The sequence below is a fragment of the Solanum pennellii genome, chromosome 11 (assembly GCF_001406875.1).
Source record: "Solanum pennellii chromosome 11, SPENNV200".
NCBI classification, from domain to species: domain Eukaryota; kingdom Viridiplantae; phylum Streptophyta; class Magnoliopsida; order Solanales; family Solanaceae; genus Solanum; species Solanum pennellii.
Window position 1 is genome coordinate 142,251 of NC_028647.1, and position 19,309 is coordinate 161,559.

Genomic DNA, 19,309 nt, shown 5'->3' on the forward strand with positions numbered 1-19,309 from the left:
ATACTCCCTCCGTCCATTTATAATTGTTATGTTACGTTTTTCTAAAGTTAATTTGACTTATTTTGAAAGTTAAATTAGATTAAATTAATTTAATATTTTAAACAAAATTTAGATATACAAAAAAATTTAATATATGAATACCTATGTTAGACCTTATTTGTAATTTGTTTGCGTTTAATGGATGTCCAAATATGAATATTTTGCCATTAAGTGGATTTGTTTCTTCTACTAAAAATGTCTTAGTAAGGGCCCGTTTGGATGGGCTTAATAAAAGCAGCTTTAAAAAAGTACTTTTGAAAGTGCTGAAACTTATTTTTAAAATAAGCAGTTATGTGTTTGGATAAAAGTGCTGAAGTTGCTATGCCAAACGTGAAAAAGGAAAAATGGAAGAAAGAGATGTTAGGGTTATGTGGGTAATTTGGAGATTATATAAAAATATTAAAGGCAAAAAGATAAAAATGTGGTCAACTTAAAACAGCTTATAAGCTAAAAAAAAAAAGCATCCCTACCCCAGCTTTTAACTTTTGGCTTAAAATAAGTTTTTTTTAACTTAAAATAAGTTATTTTGAGTATTGCCAAACAGCTAAATAAGTCAAAAATCAGCTTTTAAGTCAGTTTGACCAGCTTTTAAGCTGAGCCAGACAGGCTCTAAGTCTAAAATAGTCTGAATGAATCAGATTTATGTATCAACTTTGATCTCATCTAGCAAATCAACACAATATAAAATTAATACATAAATGTCAATTCTTTCTATTTCCACTATAAATTCACATCATGATCTTATTGTATTTCATTGTTATGATTTAGTTATTTGAGTTTGTCAATACATTTGATCTTGTATTGTGAACTTATAAATAGTCATGCATGTTAGGTTATTAAGTGTACATGAAGATGAAATTCAAATAGTACGTTTGTTAAATTTAGTTTTTCTCGAAGATGACTTATGATTAAAAAAAAATTAAATTTCTAGAAAACTGAAGGAATTTAAGTGTGGTAGATACTTATCAATCTAACCGAATAGACCATTGTGTGGCTACTTATTCAATCTTGCAAAAACATTAAAATCACAAACATTCAATTTGATAGATAGTAAGCCCTTTTAACACTTTATATATTAGAATATATACTCATTTGAAAGAAAACCATATCTACAATTATTTGAAATGTTTTTCTATAGATACCTTCTACTAGAATTTTGTTTCAAAGACTTACTTGGGCCTAGTATTTGACTTAATAATATGTGGTTTGTTATTAGTCCAATTAGTAAACTTTTGTGTATGATTCAAAGAGAAGTATATTAATGTAATCGTATATGAATTAAGAGATATACCTCTATATTATTTAAAATGGACTAGTTCTACCTTATTTTATGTTTTGAATTCAAAAATATTTTATCTTTATATTTTTAATACACTCCCACTAACATAATGGACAAATCATACCCTTCTTGCTAATAACCTCTCCAAAAAAAATGTGACTAATTATACTCCAAATCATAAGTTTAGTGACAAAATAATGTTTCAATTAAAAAATCTCCCAAAAAAAAAAAGAACTTTAAAGAAGTGGGGCAATTGGACTGGGCTGAGACTTTGGGTTTGGGTCTGTCTTCTATACTGTTTACACTTCAGCTATGCCCAAAACAGGAAAACCTCAGGAATAGTATAGGGTTTTACAGAGAGAAACCTCAATAGAGAAACAGAGAGAGAGAGAGAATGTGGAGATCAGCGGTTCTGAGTAGTGTTGTAGCAAAGAAAAGCTTTTGTGGTCTCCAAAACCGAGCCTTTACTGGTTTCCTTCATCAAGTATCCAGAGATCAAACTTTAGCTCCAGTGAGTACATTTGAATCTTCATTTCGTTATTATTCTCATTGTGTTTCTTCCAAATCTTATTTATGTGAAACAACAAGATTTTTCTCATCGAACCCATCTGAACAATCCGAATCTCTAGGTTCTCAACCCTTTGAAAATGATAAAGACTCTGTTTTTGGAGTTGTTGTTGAAGGATCCTCTGTTTTTAATGATGATACCCTTGCAGTTGAAAATGGGTCTGATTTAGGAAATACTGAGGTTGTAGTGGAAGATGAGGATTTAGATTTGGAGAAATTGGAGACTTTGTTGTCTTTGTTGCAGAGTAGTGGTATTATTGACGGATCTATTGAGTCTAGTCTTGAGGAAATTGAGTTGTCTTTGAACGAGGAGTTGGTTGTTAGAGTGCTTGAGACGCCTTATGTTCCTGGGGAGAATTTGATTTCGTTTTTCAAGTGGGTTTTGAAGAAACCCGAGTTTGTCGTGACGAGTAAGGCGGTTGAATTGTTGGTTACTGCAATCTGCATTCAAGGTAGGAATGTCTATGCTTTATGGGATTTGGTGAAGGAGATTGGAGAAAAGAACAAGGGAATATTGAGTGATGAGATTCTTAATGAATTGATTGCTTTATTGTCGAGATTAGGTAAAGGAAAGGCTGCATTTGAGATCTTCAATAAGTTTGGGGATTTAGGATGTGCACCAAATGCTGATACATACTATTTTACCATTGAAGCACTTTCTAGGCGATCGATTTATGATTGGGCTTCTACTGTTTGTGAGAAGATGCTTAATGCTGATAAGTTGCCTGGTGCTGAGAAAGTTGGAAAGATTGTTTCTTTTCTGTGTAAAGGAAATAAGTGTAGAGATGCACATCTGGTTTATTTGTCGGCAAAGGAGAAAAATATTAATCTGCCTGTATCTTCTATTAAGTTGTTGATCAGCTCTCTTTGTCGCAAAGATGAAGGCGTTAAACTTGCAATGGAGGTGTTGGATGAGTTCCCCAAAGAAGAGCGGAAGCATGCCATTAAGTCATTCTCACATGTCATCAATGGGCTGTGTAGGGCAAATGATGTAACAGGGGAAAAGCAGCTGCGTTCCTATTGCAGTGAAGACATTAAAGAGGCCAAAAACTTGCTCTTAAAAATGATAGATGCAGGTCCACCACCTGGCAATGCAGTCTTCAATACAGTTATTAATGCGCTCTCCAAGAAGGGAGAAATGGGAGAAGCTAGGAAACTATTGAAGGTGATGGAGGGTAGAGGTTTGAAACCTGATGTGTACACTTATAGTGTAATCATGAGTGGTTATACAAAGGGAGGTGAGATGGAGGAGGCCTGCAAGATTTTGAATGAAGCCAAAAAGAAGCACTCCTGTCTAAGTCCTGTCACTTTTCACACAATTATTCGGGGCTATTGCAAGCTCGAACAGTATGACAAGGCTCTGGAAGTATTGGGAGAGATGAAGGAGTATGGAGTTCAGCCTAATGCGGATGAATATAACAAATTTATTCAATCTCTATGCCTTAAGGCTTTAGATTGGACAACAGCAGAGAAACTGCTTGAGGAGATGAAGGAGAATGGGGTGCATCTAAATGCAATCACAAAGGGTCTCATAAGAGCAGTTAAGGAGTTAGAACAGGAAGAAGTAGGAACAAATGAAATAACGGCTACAGCATAGTAGGTACCCTATCTCTGCCTTTAGCTGTAGGGATGTATCTTCTGTTTCTTTTTTATGTTATGGTCTGAGATAATAGCAGGCTTAAAACTGTAACACCTGCATTTTGTATGATGAACAACCATTAGAATTCTGAAGAAAGGATATTTTTTTTGTTCATTTTAAAATAATGTTTGCTGCCAAATCTCTTGAGTTGAATGGAAGTTCCGTAACTAAGACTTTCAAAAGGGGTATAGAGATGTGCATTTTTCCTATACTTACCTAGTGGTTCTTTGTTACTGCAACAGCAGCTCAGTAAGCAACCATTTTGGTGAGTTTTATTGACACAATGGAAATATGTTATTTATAATATTTTTTTTGTATATTACTTTTTTTCCCAACAAAATCGACCTATTTCTATTTAAACCATGATCCTGAGCAAGTGCATAAATATACTGCTGAAATATAATTGGATATAGGAAGTCATCAATTACATATGTTATGTACAATAGAGAGGCACCAATCAGGTGAAACAGTTGCAAATCCCAAAAAGGATGGATATACGATAAAGTGAGGTTGGATCTATTAGAAAGCAAAGCCGTTTGGGACTAAATGTGTGTAGAAGCTTTACAAGCTCTTCAAATCCATATGAAAACTGCCATCGGCATGAAAAATGAATTTGTCTGGGGCATCACAGTTGAACTGTTGACCATTCTAGTTGTTTTTTTTTGTGAATTCTCCTTCCAATTGCATTTTGATTCCAACTATTATTTATTTGTCTTTACATCTCGGTTTCCTTGACATAAAGGAGTGTCATGATGCTATATTGCTATTGAGTAAACCAAAAGTGAGTTTACTTTAGTTGGAGGAACCTGTTGAATAACATCTTTGATCATGCATAGAAAATCAAATTATGTAGATATAGCTTCCAAGCTGCTTGTCCCATGGCGGTAGGTTACAGCTTTGGATGTGTCCTGGAGCTTTCTTCCCAAGGAAGTGTTCTATACTGTTTGCATTATAGACTTTGTATGCATATATTGTGTTCTGTAGTGTAGCAGTTTCTCGATACACTTTAGTTTGTTCTGACTTGTTGGTGAAGCACATGTATCATTTAGTAAAACAACAGTGCTTTTTGGCTCAATGCCAAACTAGTTAGGTTGGTCATGCACATTTTATCCGTCCCTCTCCGTTTCTGCCCCTTGCAATTCTAGCTGTTTTGCTTTGTGTTCAAGATAAATTGCTGAACAGAGAAGAATGGGATCCTCATCATAGCTGAATAAAGTGTTGCGGTATGAGTATAATGCAGATGTACATTTATTGTTTTTGAAATTGGTAATATTTGTATTTAAGATAGTACTTGGGTAGTGTAGAAAAACCACATTTACAAATAAGCAGAAATGGAGTATAATCTACCCCAAAGCTGAACCAAATCTAAATGGACCCTAAAACATCTATGATTGACTCAGTTTTATTGTAGTAGACATTTGTACACCAAAAACAGAACAACAAAATACACTTGAGCTTGACTTCCTGCATGTTGTTCCTATTGTCAAAACATCTATCATTTCTCTCCCTCCATATAGCCCACCAAATACAAGCAAGGATCATCCTCCATCTTTCTTTGTTTGTAGCCCCAGCTCCAGCCATCTCCCAACTGAATAGAGTCTCATCAATCTTGCTAGGCATACTACAGGAGATGTCTCTGTGATTAAGGAAAATCTGCCATAACTGCTCAGTAAAGTTGCAATGTACGAAGAGATGTCTTGCTGTCTCAGTATCCTTACCACATCTATTGCATAGAGAGATTCCTCTTTTAGCCACATTATCCAATGTCAAAACTGCTTCATTGGCTAATAGCCATGTAAAACCTGCCACTTAGTGTGGCGCTTTGATCCTCTAGATTTGTTTCCAAGGCTATTTGAAGTCTTGAATGCCACCAAGACTTATCTGTTTGTGTCCTTCCTTCACCTTTGTTGTGCCCCTGCCACCATAAATAATCCTCACCCCTTTGTATACCTTGTAAATTCTGCAGAACCTTAAACAGTTCAAGTCATTCAGATATCATATCCCAGACCATATTTCAGCAACAGTGTAAAGTTGGTGTTGAAGATGTCAGGGAAACGACCTTTGAGGCTTACAACACCCATCCATTTATCAAACCAAAAATTGGTTTTTCTGCCATTTTTTTACCTTGACTGATCACTGAGGGAAGGCCAAACATGGGTATTTACCTTCCCATTTATTCAGGTCCTCATACTTGTTAAGTTGATTCTGACCTGCAGTCTCATAGGTATATCATTTTGGTCTAAGGATAGAGGAATACATGAGTTGAACATAGTAAGTAAAATAAGATATGAAAACATTTCATGAAATTGTTCCTTTGGAAATTTTCCAAAAAGATAATCATAAGTTCTTCTCTCCATCTGAATAATAGGACTGTTATGCTCATTACTAAGAGTTAAATCATAACCACGGTATATCTTTTCCAGAACGAACTAAAAAAATGCAACATAAAATAAAATGGAAAGATATTTATTTTTTTGAAACACCAAACAAATAAATTGTGGCACTTTTGGTTTTCCGATAGTCAAACCGTACGCGTGGAATCTTAATTTTTTTTGAATGAATTGTATATTAATCACAAAACTACGTAAAAAGTATTATAAATTATCATAATTTACACGTAAAATAAATCAATTCAAACGCCCTTTTAGTTTTGTCGACCAAAGGTCCCACATTACTTGTCAACACGATCTTCCATGCACCCCTATCGAATCTTATTTTATCCTAAACTATAAAAGGGAAAAAATAAAATTAATACGCGTCTAAGACAACTAAAAGTTTTTGCTTTTTAATCTACTTTATTATTATGGGATACTCACATTTTATGGTATAGTTTTTCAGGTATTAATTTTGTTGTTTATTTTAATAAATTACTTAATTTTTTATCGTTTTAATTTGATTACTTTATGATAAATAAATTCATTTTACTAGTTCGTTATTACGGGTTATCCCTACAAAGGAACGAACTAATGACGTGTACATTACTTAAATTTTCGATGTAGATCGATGCTATTGATTCTCATCCTTTAGAGACTACGATTATAATAAGAGCATTTATCGACAAAAGGATCACCCTAGTTATGAGATGATCATCTCATGGCTATTGAGAATAAATGAAGTCAGATGATTCTATTTTTCGATCTTTTCAAATATATATTTTTTATATGGAACACACCCTTAATAGGTTGTCATATGCCTAGCTAGCAACATGCAAGACAACGTCCAGCCAAAGACCTAAGGGCCTCCCTTTCTCCATTGGCCAATTTTTCCCAATCATGAATCTCTTTGACAAATATCTCTACCCTTTTCCTCCCTTAGAAGAAAGTAATATCATTCTTGTTTGTCCAATATTATATTATCCTTTGATTTAACGTGTCAATTAGCTTTATATCTCAAAGGTTATATATCATGTCTACTTTTTGTGGGTCAATACAATTATTCGTGTTCAAGCTAATATATATGTTGTACTATCTTTTCCTTTTCACTTTATTGCTAGTAAGAAATACTCATTTTAGTATATTACTTTCTTATTAGCTTGAAATTTGAGTATCGTTTGATTGACATATATCACTTATGGCAAATTAGAATCCCCTGTCATTTTACGTATGTACAACATTTTTCTCGGACGAACAGCGTTCAACTAGACATCCTGACAATCATGTAGCTCTACTCCCGACTCTCTGCACGTCTACGCCCAATAGCCTACCGACACTTGTCACGTAGCTTAGGTCATTTTAGCTTTTGAACTCAGCAAACGAAATCATTGTTGATATTTGACAAATTTTTTTTATGTAGGATATAGTATTTGTCTTCCAATAAAAAAGGGAAAAAGAAATATATCGTGTATTGTCTGACAAGGTCAATTACACAACATATGGATATGAAAAGGTCAAGTAAATTGGTTTACTTTAAGCCGTACAGACAGATAATGCATCACACATAAGGAAGGTATAGTAGCAAAAGTGGGAATCTTTTTGACCTAGTCCTTGAGGGTTGAGATACTACCATTTTAACAATAATAATAATTTAAAGATAAATATTGTTGAGTAAATTTAGGTGGGCATGTATTAGCGCTTCAGTTTGATCATAAATTATGAAGTGAAAATTTAAGAAGTTTAGTTATGAAGTTGTAATTTTTGAAATTTAAATTTGTATTCAGACATACATTTTAGTTAAGAAAATTCTGTTAGTGGAATTGAAGAGTCAGATTTTGAAAAGTTGAAAGTATTCGAAGATCAGATTTTCGTAATCAAATAAAATTTATGGCCAAACATAGAGGGAAGGATGTTATATGTGTGTAAATGCCGCATGCAGTTTTTTAAAGAACATTTCAATAATATGAAAAATTATATTATTTATAAATGATTAAAATAATTTTTGTATGTATATATAGTAAATGGTAAATCTCTTCCGACTATTTTGTGTGCTTAATTTTACAAATTTTAAATCCCCTTATTAAAAATTCTGACTTCGCTACTAATCGATCTTCTTAGTTCTTACTATAACAGAAGGAAGGTTAAGAAAGATCTCCTCTTTTTTCAAGTCTAACTTTCTATTCACAGACACCGTTCACGTTTCATGTTGAGTGAATCAAAACTTTAGATTTAATGATGAAAGTTATGAAGCAATCCTCAAAAGAATACGTTATACTAAAGGTTTCTCAAATACTTGACAAAAGAAAAAAGGAAAGGACATTTGTCCTTCAAATTTGATTTTATCACATTTGAATAACGTAAATTTTCTATAATAATCGATTTATTCAACTTTATATACATTTAATATTTACTTATATGAATTAAAAGTTAAAAGTATAAATATCAGTTAACATCAATTAAAAAAATATATTTATATTATATCTTAAAATAATATATAATTACATAATTATTTCAAATATTTTTTTTATTCTTAAATTTTATATTAAATTAAATTATATCATAAATTAGGAATCAAAAATGAAAGTTAATGGAGCTGGCACGGCAAGGCATGTGCAAGATTGAAAATATAGGGCCAACCCACAGCGTACGACGTGGCTGTCTTGTTTAATTATATAGCTGTTTTACATTTACCCAAATGTTTCTATATTAGATTACTTTAAATTTATTAAATTATAAAAAAAAATTATGTGTTTTCACCTTTTTTAACTCCAATGTATATCAAGAACATCTCTAATTTATATCAGATCAAACAGAATACTAAAAATAGTCAATATTTTAACTTTAAAAACAAGTTTTCTATTTAAATTTCATAATAATAAAATTATCCAATGCTCACATAATTATATAACTTTATTTCGTCTTCGGTTGGCCGCAAAAAGAGAAGAAAAGTCTCATTCAAAAAAAACAAAACAAAAAGAAATTTATAAAAGAGGTAATGCTACCAATAATGATTTATTTATTTATTGAGTAAAAAAAAATGCTACCAATAATTGCTAGAAAGAAGACACACAAACGCGTAATTCATAAAATAAAAACTTTATGTGAACTTGTCTATAATAATTGTTTATCATCTATTTATTACTCCCTATAATTTTACTTTATTTGAACTAGTCTATTGAATATATATCCAAATTCAGAAGAAGAAAAAATATCCCTTTTAATCCATAATAATCTTAAATCTAAATCAAATCATGTCATTTGTGTAGTTATAACAATTTGGAGATGAGAGTAAGGATAAAATTAAATTATTTTCAAATATAAAATAAAATCATTTTTTTTAAAAAATAAAGTAAAACGAATATGGTATCACATGAAATGAAATATTGAAAGTAAAGTTAGATTTCTCTATAACATAAAAATATTTTACTCTAGCATTCAAGTTTTCTTTGGAGTTGGTTACACGTATTTTTAAGAAAAAATTATGTTGAATAACAAACCTTTGGCCTATATTATGTACTATAACTATAATTTAAGAAAAATATTATTCGCGATTATAATTTCTCTAGTTCTTGTTGTTCAGTTTCCTAATAGTATAAATTTACAATTCATATAATTTAGTCCTTGATTGTATAAATTCAAAATTCGTATAACTTGGTTTCTCATTATACTAATCCAGAATTTTTTTATGCTTACCCTAGCTATTTGTATATAATTTCTAAAATTCTTTAAAAAATTATACTATTTGTATATTGTCCGTATATCCTCCATTTTATATATTAATTACATTGTTTATAGACAAACCACAATCTTCGTAATAAATGATATTATAACTACGCAATTATCAAAATTACACTCACAAAGTCTTATTTTAATTAATTTGTAATTTTTACACTTACAGCTATTTTTTTTTTTCTAGAAAGACGTTTTTTTTCTTTTATGAGTACTGCTAAATTGCAATGCCAGCTTGAAGCTTTATTTGTCTCCTAATCAAGTGGAGAATTATCTTTTTTTTGTTACAAGTATTGCTAATTTGCTAAGTCTTTTTTATTCATACGTGGTTTGAAGTTTAACAAAGTAAAATTTTGGGTGCTTATTCTTTTAAGGAATACTTCACTGGATTTATTTATGTTCGTTTCTATCGCAATATTTATTTTAATTGTTATTAAAAAAATTATTAGGATTATTATATTCATTATGACTAATTTGATTTGATCATGTTATGATCTTCTAATGTCTTATTTTGCTTTTGTTTATTTACTAATTCTATTTATCATTTGCATTATATATATATTTTTTTACATTAACTCAACATTGTGTTTATTTTATTTTGTTATATTATAAATTTATTGTCTAGATTACTAATATATTATTATAAAAACATGCTAAATGATACAATTTATCTCAATCTAAGCAAATATTTTTTCGTATTTACCGCAGTAAAAATTGAGTTCATATTTGAAGAACTTTAAATTTGGCAAAATAACATGAGAAACTGTATTAATTATCAAAGGATGTGTTTGTAGTTAATAGGGGTTGTTTCTTTTTAAATCAGACATTTCGAACTTAAGTTTTCGATATAAATTTTTTTTGATAAACAACGCTTTCTTCAAATAAGGTTCTATGTGATAAAAATTTAAATATCAAACAACAATAATAATATTTACAATGAAATTTCACTATTAAAGTTTGGAAAATATAGGGTCTGTTTTTTAAAAATCCTCAACTCAAATGCATTTGTTTTACGTATAGAGAAGAAAGTATAGCACATCACAAGAAAATAGTATAAATATATCAAAGCAACAACAAAATAATGCACTAATCGAAACATAATAGATATTAACCTATATTGAAAATAATATTTCACTACCTACTAACTTTTTATCCTAATTCATGTCCTCCGTAACTCAAAAAAAAAAAAAATTAGGGGTAAGTTTGTCTTAACGTGGTGGCATGTCATTTACTTGTAGCAGATAGACGTGGGGGCCTGAAAAATGTACCCACTAGACACTTTTATTTTATTTGTTAATTTCATTTTTGCTTATTTTACTCTGTTTTTTAAATTATTGTATAATTCAAAGTACTAAACTGCCGTTATCATTGAAATTGGTGCCCTTGCTAATAATAATTAAAATACTACTAATTATAATTTAAATTAAATACTACTTAAACCCTTGCGAGTACTTCCACACCAATCTGGCACCGTCATTGTTCCTTTTTTTCCTTTCAAAAACGAGTAAAATAGTTGGCAAATTGATTGTCATTATTTACTTTTTTTTTTGTTTGTATAATTTAAAAATAAAAATATAAAAACAGAGAATCTTTATGTTATGTCAATTATTCAAATATAAACCAAGATTTTATTAAAGACGTGCTGGCATGTCATTATAATGTGTCTCCAAGTAAGAAAAACAAACACAAATAGGCAAAGAGCTGTGAAGGAATAAATAGAGGTGTTTACTTGCTCTATTTTATTCAAATCAAATTCATTCAACACCACATTTTTACATTGTGAAAAAACAAAAACTTCATTTTCTTCTTCATAGCTAGAAAATCTCTATCAGATTCAGCAATGCGGCCTCCTAGCAGGGGCGTATTAATTTCTTTTTTTGTTATCTCCCTCTTGTCTTACCAGATCTCGTATGTGGTAGGACAAGAAGGTGATAGCGATATCGATTTAGATGACATTAAGGCTAATGCTAGTAAGTTGAGTTTTGAAAACTCAAAGATTCGCGATGCTTATATCGCGTTGCAATATTGGAAAACAGCAATGTTTTCTGATCCTTTTAACTTCACAGCTAATTGGACAGGTCCAAATGTGTGTTCCTATGGTGGAGTGTTTTGTGCTCCTTCGTTAACGGATGATTCGATTAGAGTTGTAGCTGGCATTGATCTTAACCATGCTGATATTGCTGGTTCATTAGTTGCAGAACTTGGTCTTCTTACAGATCTGGTTCTTTTCCATCTCAACTCGAATCGTTTTTGTGGAGTTGTACCAAAAACCTTTAGCCATTTGAAGCTTCTTAGGGAGCTTGATTTGAGTAATAATAGGTTTGTTGGTGGGTTTCCTAAGGTAGTTCTTTCACTACCTTCTTTGAAGTTTTTGGATCTAAGGTTTAATGACTTTGAAGGACCAGTTCCTTCAGGACTTTTCGATAAAGATTTGGATGCCTTGTTTTTGAATGACAATAGATTCCGTTTTGGCATCCCGGAGAACTTGGGTAACTCTCCTGTTTCGGTTCTTGTGTTTGCTAATAACGATCTTGGAGGGTGTATTCCCGCAAGTATTGGGAAAATGGGGAAAACGTTGAATGAGTTGATATTGATGAATGATAACCTCACTGGGTGTTTGCCAATGGAGATTGGATTGTTGAACAAGTTAACGGTGTTTGATGTTAGCTTCAACAAGATTCAAGGCTCATTGCCATCAACTGTGAGCAAAATGAGGAGTGTGGAGGAACTGAATGTGGCTCACAACAAGCTTACAGGGGTTATACCAGCTAGCATTTGCCAACTTCCTAGGTTGCAAAACTTTACCTATTCCTTCAATTACTTCACCGGGGAAGCTCCAGTTTGTGCTGCGACTAGATCTGGTGACGGCCAGGAGAACTGTATCGTTGGAAAGAAGAATCAAAGATCTGCTAAAGAATGCTCTTCGGATGATGCAAAACCGTATGATTGTAGGAAATCCAAGTGTTATAGCCCTTTTGCTACATCTCCTTCGACAAAGCCAAAACCAAAACCAAAACCAAAGCCAACACCAAAACCAAGAGGCCCACCACCACCTACTTGGAAGTCTTCGGGTTCGCATAACAAGCGATCTCCGCCGCCACCTAAATCAACTCCTCTTCCTCCACCAGCACCTTACAAAAAGTCCCCAACCTATCAACATAGAAGTCCACCACCACCTACTCACAAAATTTCACCTGTAACTCATCATTCACCTCCTCCACCCTCACCCGTATATTACCACCCATCTCCATCGTCCCCACCACCCCCCGTGTATCATGAGCCACCTACTTACAAGCCTAAATCACCACCACCACCAACACCGTCGTATGAACATCCAAAAACTCCATCATCACCACCACCACCAACACCGTCGTATGAACATCCAAAAACTCCATCATCACCACTACCACCAACACCGTCGTACGAGCATCCAAAAACTCCATCATCACCACTACCACCAACACCGTCGTACGAGCATCCAAAAACTCCACCATCACACGAACATCCAAAAACCCCATCACCACCAACACCATCATACGAGCATCCAAAAACACCATCACCACCACCATCATACGAGCATCCAAAAACCCCATCACCACCACCACCAACACCATCATACGAGCATCCACAACCCCAATCACCACCACCACCACCAACACCATCATACGAACACCCAAAAACTCCATCACACCCAACCCCACCTTGTAACGAACCACCACCTCCACCTCCTAATTCACATTGGGAACCAAAACCATCACCACCATACACCTACTCATCACCACCACCTCCATCACCATCTCCTCCTCCTCCCACTTACTACTACTCATCACCACCGCCACCATCACCATCACCTCCCCCACCCACTTACTCTTCACCGCCACCACCACCACCATTTTACGAAAATATTCCTCTCCCACCGGTAATCGGAGTCTCCTACGCATCTCCACCACCACCAGTCATTCCATATTACTGAACAAGGGTTATCAATTAGCCTTTGATTTTCCATTATCAAAAAAAAAGAATTCATTTTTTTTTATGAATTATGTATACTTTGTTATTTATTTTTTGTAATATTTTTATTTTGAGTTTGATTATATTTATGAAAAATTGGGATTATGGGCGGGAATTAGTGAGGGGTTTAACTATCAATATTTGAATATTGTTATTATTCAGTCAGGGTGGTTTGTGTAAGTTGTGTATAACTATAATTTTACTGTTTCTTTTAGTAACAACTCATTTATTTAATTTTTAATAAACATCTTTGTGAATCAAGCGCATATATTATAAATGAGTTTCTTCATTTTTCTATAGCATCCATAATTATTTTTACAAATTAAATGTGTTACCCTAATGTACATTTTCTTTTTATAATTAATGCTTTTCTTCAAGTCAATGATCTATCGAAAATTTCTTTTCTATCTCCAAATTTTAGGTATATCACATCTTTTCCAAACCCCTTCTCAAGAGGTAAATAAAGTAAATCATATCTTCGGATATTTCTAACACAACATACGTTAACGGAGTCATCAGCTAAATTTTAAAATCTACAAATACTCGGATATTAGAGATTCAGAGTATTGTACTACTCTGTCAATCCTGAGTGGTCCACTACAAAATTAATTACTAGGAAGTGTGAATTAGGTCAATATGCTAAAAATTTAAATTTTCACAACTACTATACATTGGCAAGACATTATTGCATTGCCAATATTTATATATCTTCAAGAAATGGCAGTAATCAATCAATAGCAATAATTCACTGCAAAATAATTTCAAATTATTTAAGATTTCCAATTATTGAAGCCAACTGTTCAGTGGCAGAAAGCTGTCTCCTATACAAATCTACACCACACCACCCCCACAAACCACCTGGTCATTTTTACAGTCCACAGAAAGAAAACAAATGAGAGCACAAATATATTTTTTTTGTTGAAAAATCCAATAAAGTGAGGACTTTTTGGTGGAGTTATTTTGGGAAAGATAGAGGCTTGAATATGTCAAAGAGAATATTTATAAACGTGGTATGAACAGTTGACACTAGCTAGAGGGCCTAAGTTAATACGAGAGGTGAAATTGAATATATCAAGAGGATATGTATAGATGATACAATGAGAAAGTATGGGCAGTTGACATTAGAGGGCCTAACGAAAAGTAGAGGTAGACAGGTGGTACGCCGAAGAAATATAAAAAAGATGTGATCGTGCATGATTACACCTTAAATAAAACATGACCCTAAAAAGGCGTAGAGGTCCAAGATTTGGATAGAAGGCTAATAGCCTAGTAGCATGAAGGGATACTCTCTCCTATCTACATTATAGGGCGTATTTAGTGTTTAAGTTAATTACACTTTTTGAAAATTTAATCTTAGGTAAGTTGATTTTCACATAGTCGAGATATTATTATTATTAATAGATTAACTACTATCTAATTAAGAGTGTTTTTGGTATGAAGGAAAACATTTTCTAGAAAAATGTTTTTTAATTTTCCCATGTTTGGTTGGGACAAAAGTTTTCCAGATCAACTCATTTTTTTCTAAATTAAGGAAAATGACTTCTCTTCTATAATTAAGGAAAACATTTTCCAAAATTTTTCTCCACTTTTAAATTACATTTCATCAATTTTTAAAAAAATATATTCTGGAAACCTCATAAGCACATGACAAGTTAAATGTCGAATTTAACATTTAATATAAACAGGAACAAATGCATGGAGTATCGAAGACATTGAGTTTCATAAACAAAGAATCGAAATCTTCAGCTCATTAGAATAAATAGGAATACTAAAATTCAAACATATTTCAAGTTAAGTATCAAGCTAGCTTTTAGAACGACCTTACATGTCTAGGATTAAGCTTCTTCTCATCCTCACACCAGCTTATCAAATAGTTTCGGCATCGTCAGTAAAAAGCCAAGATGGAGGTGGCCACAAAATATCTTCTAACTTTATTTCCTGCATTCTTATAGTAAATACAGTTTCCTCTGCAGTAGTGATCACCAAAATCTGATGAAGAAACAACAATTGTCATCAGCAAAGAAAATTTCATCACCTAACGCATGCACTCATGTTGTTCTTCATCAAGCCGGTATTTCCATGGGATTGATTGTTCTGCAACTTAACATCAGTATCTAAAAACATATCAACCAGAAACAACTTAAATTTGGTACTGACATACACAGTGTAAGCCCAAGTGAAGTCCGGGAAGGGTGATGTGTACACAGGCCTTAATCCTACCTTATCAAGACAGAAACATTGTTACTAAAGACCCTCGGCTTAAGTCAAGCACTACAAAACAGGTTTCAAAAGGAGATGTTGAAAATAATAGTGAAAAGAACAATGACATCCGGAGGAGATGCTAATATTTCATGTTAGTTATGCTGTCCTATAGACAGTAAGCCACATATCCTAATGTTTGACGAAATGCATGACAGAGATAATGTGCAAGCACCAAATATGTGTCCCCTGTATACATTCAAACTATTTAAGTAGTATTCATCCTAAATAAGCCAAGGGGAGACAAAAGGGAACAAGCCTATTCAACTCTCAGATGCTAAAACAGCAATAGACTATACCTCTATACACTTCAAATTGAGTAACATTACCGTAATAGTATAGATATATCTGCAGGAAGTTGCAACTCCTAAAAGCTACATTTGTTTTTTTTATGCATAATACATAAACAGGATCACGATTCTTGTTCGTGTTACTATTATTATCCAACACTTTTGGTTATCAATATTGATCTGGAAACCTCAATGGCAATTGACAAACTCTTAAAAATGTTGTGCAGTATGCACGTTAACTCAACATTTAATAATATCAAGGAATGAATGCATGCATGTGAATACAATAAAAGAGTTTCATAAACACACGAATCACCTGTGAAACGGAACCTTCTTCATGTAGGGCGTGTCATTAAACGACCTTACATGTCTATCATCAATTACAAAGTGCCAAAACTCTGCCTGATGATCGTCAGTAGTAAAAATCCAAGATGGTGGTGGCCAGAAAATATCTGCATATTCGATGAAGGATAACAATGAACCAAGTTTACCATCTTGTAAGCTAAAGATACCTGTGTGATGACCATCTAATCCTTCATATCTAAGTTTCACTTCTTCGCTAAGACCAGATACCAAATGATCTTCAAAGTCGTATGCGTAGTACTTTGACGGATAACATTTCCTATCCACAATTATACCTCCGTTCACATAGTAAATACAGTTTCCTCTGCAGTAGTGATCACCAAAATTTGATGCAGAAACAGAGAAACAACAGTCATCACCAGCAAAGAAAATTTGATCACCCAATGTATGCACTGCAATCCACTCATGTTGTTGTTCATCAAGCCGGTATACCTTAATTTCTTTGGGACTTTTCCATGAAGGTTGAGAACCATGCCACTTTGTCTTAACATCAGTATCTAAAAGCATATCAACCAGAAACAACTCCCCACCTGATTCGACTAGTCGTTTCTTAGTACCCCATTCGTTAAACACCTTTAATGTGGAAGATACGATGGTGTGATCGTTAGACAAAGAGGAATCATACATTATGGTCTGTCCATAAGTATCAACAGCATAAAAATTCCCCTTATAAACAATAATATCGACAATCTTACTATGAGTGGGATGTTCCAAGGTAGTCCATTTGTCATCCCCTGATTTAACACACAATAAGTGATCAAAAATGCTAGTAGCCATTATAGAAAACTGATTGGTTTGATCATTCCAAATAGGCAAGGCTTTATTAAATAATTCATATCCTAGCATACAATGTATGTAGTAGTTTAAGTCCCAATGCACATGATAGAATTTACAAACTTGAGAAACACGAAAATCTAGAAAATTCAATTTCGTCGTATCAGGCAAATTATCCATCACTCTGTTGGTTAGAGGATTCAAAATCTTAAATTTTCCGGGTCCTGTTTCTAGAATCTTGACCAACCAGCCTGTGTGAGGAGGATGAGGAAGTTGGATAAGATAAACACTGCTTTCGATTAAATAAAAATGTGATTTGAAATCACTTGTACATAACATGGGTTGGTGGGGAAAAGGCGGTTCGTAGGGTAATTTGATGGGAAACTCAGATTTGGGGATTTTAAAACCAGGAGAAAGTGCTGAACGCCATGAACTGCATACTGCACGAATTCGAAGGATATCAATATGACTCTCCACAAATTTACTGATTCTTTCAACAAGTTCTGCAGGAACATCACACCAAGGAGCCATCATAAAGCTAGCTTTTTTCCAATTGAAAAAACTATATTAGTTGGTGAATGACATATTTAATAGTATCTCAATGATTAATTATACTTCTCATTAATCAAGGACTCTATAATTAATAGGAAATTGCATTTTTATTAGTAACAAATATTTACAGCAGTAGTATTTCGAATTTTAAGGGAAAATAGGTAGTGTTGCCATACATAAACTAATATTGTTATACTTTTTCTTAAGAGAAAATACATAGAATTTTTAAAACACGCAAGCACCCCTAAACAATTTTGGATTGGTATTATCACATCATTTTTTATCCAACTGGCATGGAAAGTAAATGTGAGCGTGAACAAACTAAAAAAATGAATATAATTTTATTTTTGCAAGTATTTTGCTATAAAATACACTTTCTTGTTTCTCTTATTATAAAAACAAAGTATGTAAATCTTTAGCTAGTTAAATACCAGATAGAAAAGGCAACATTTGAGGCGTAAACTTAGTGATCGCCAGTATAAAGACAAGATGAGGGTGGCCAGAAAATTTTTGCATAATCAAGGAAGGATAACAACTAACCGAGTATACCGTCTTGAAAGGCAATGATACTTGTGTATTGACCATGCAACCCTTTATAACTAAGTTTTACTTTTTCGCTATTGTCATTTCTCAAGATGTTCGCTCACAGGTACACCTCCATTCATTTAAAGGACTGTTGTTAAAATCTATCACATATGGATGGATATACTCTAACTTATCAAACAAACCCAACAATAGAAAAGTATACAAGTCCTATAGTGGAAGTACACTTAATTAGTTTGCTACTCATTGTCACGAAGGTGTAACAAGTCTTAAGCTAATGATCTTTTAGGCAGAAAACGAAATGGAGCACCCATTTTCCAAAAGGAAAATCGAGGCATTACCTTCTTCTTCAGAGCATTGGGAGTTTGACCGTGAAGCTTCTACAACACAGTGTGCTTAACTCGAACAAGCAAAGAATCGATACAAAATAAAAACTAGCTCTCTATTTTTCATCATTTCCGAAAGAAATAAACCTCTGTTTTATCCGAATTAATGCGACGTTTCTGGGACAAAGGAAGAAGGAGGCGCGTTGGGTTTTCTGGCACGAAGAAAACGAGGTCGGGTCGTTTTTGGTATTGTATGTATGTTGGTGGGTTGGGCGTTTTTGGTATGATTGCTGATTGGGCTGATGGAAATGGAAATCAAATAGAAGAGAATGGATTATTGGAATTTGGGTCTGTTTCGAGAATTGGATCGACCCATTTTTCGAGCTTTTGAGGAGTTGAATAAAGTAGTCATATGGATTCCATTGGACTTAAGAATTTAACCAAATTAAGCTGATTCAACTAAAAATTAAATAAGATTAATTAATATACTTGGGGATAAGTTGTTTGACAAGAGACAAAAATTTTAGGATTTTTAAATTTGACAGGTTGAATGTCATGATTGCAGA

At 33.2% G+C, this 19,309-nt stretch overlaps 3 protein-coding genes across 6 annotated transcripts; 2 read left to right on the forward strand and 1 right to left on the reverse strand.

Annotated features, from left to right (window-relative positions):
* The first annotated feature begins 1,622 nt into the window (after positions 1–1,622).
* LOC107005037 (pentatricopeptide repeat-containing protein At3g02650, mitochondrial) lies at positions 1,623–3,710 on the forward strand. The gene has a single exon (XM_015203496.2). The coding sequence runs from the start codon at positions 1,713–1,715 to the stop codon at positions 3,480–3,482; it is 1,770 nt and encodes a 589-aa protein (XP_015058982.1). The 5' UTR covers positions 1,623–1,712; the 3' UTR covers positions 3,483–3,710.
* Positions 3,711–11,292: 7,582 nt separating this feature from the next.
* On the forward strand, positions 11,293–13,904 carry LOC107004759 (leucine-rich repeat extensin-like protein 6). The gene has a single exon (XM_015203106.2). The coding sequence runs from the start codon at positions 11,466–11,468 to the stop codon at positions 13,596–13,598; it is 2,133 nt and encodes a 710-aa protein (XP_015058592.1). The 5' UTR covers positions 11,293–11,465; the 3' UTR covers positions 13,599–13,904.
* A 1,430-nt stretch (positions 13,905–15,334) lies between these two features.
* On the reverse strand, positions 15,335–19,132 carry LOC107003500 (F-box protein SKIP23-like). 4 transcript variants are annotated; one of them, XM_015201842.2, is made up of 3 exons: positions 18,759–19,132; positions 16,502–17,864; positions 15,335–15,852 (listed from the first exon to the last, which is right to left on the reverse strand). In XM_015201842.2, exons 2-3 carry the CDS (start codon positions 17,854–17,856, stop codon positions 15,777–15,779), a joined length of 1,431 nt encoding a protein of 476 aa, XP_015057328.1. In that variant the 5' UTR covers positions 17,857–17,864; positions 18,759–19,132; the 3' UTR covers positions 15,335–15,776. The 4 variants fall into 4 exon arrangements, with proteins under 4 accessions (XP_015057328.1, XP_027768594.1, XP_027768593.1 ...); XM_027912793.1 differs by having other exon boundaries at positions 16,502–17,762; positions 18,759–19,129; XM_027912792.1 differs by having other exon boundaries at positions 16,502–17,825; positions 18,759–19,129.
* Between the last annotated feature and the right edge of the window lie 177 nt (positions 19,133–19,309).

Coding starts and splice junctions, on each gene's coding strand:
- LOC107005037 (XM_015203496.2), top strand. CDS start 1,713: ATGTGGAGATCAGCGGTTCTGAGTAGTGTTGTAGCAAAGAAAAGCTTT.
- LOC107004759 (XM_015203106.2), top strand. CDS start 11,466: ATGCGGCCTCCTAGCAGGGGCGTATTAATTTCTTTTTTTGTTATCTCC.
- LOC107003500 (XM_015201842.2), bottom strand. CDS start 17,856: ATGATGGCTCCTTGGTGTGATGTTCCTGCAGAACTTGTTGAAAGAATC. Junction 15,853..16,501: donor AAGAAGGTTCCGTTTCACAG/GTGATTCGTGTG, acceptor TTGATAAGGTAG/GATTAAGGCCTGTGTACACA.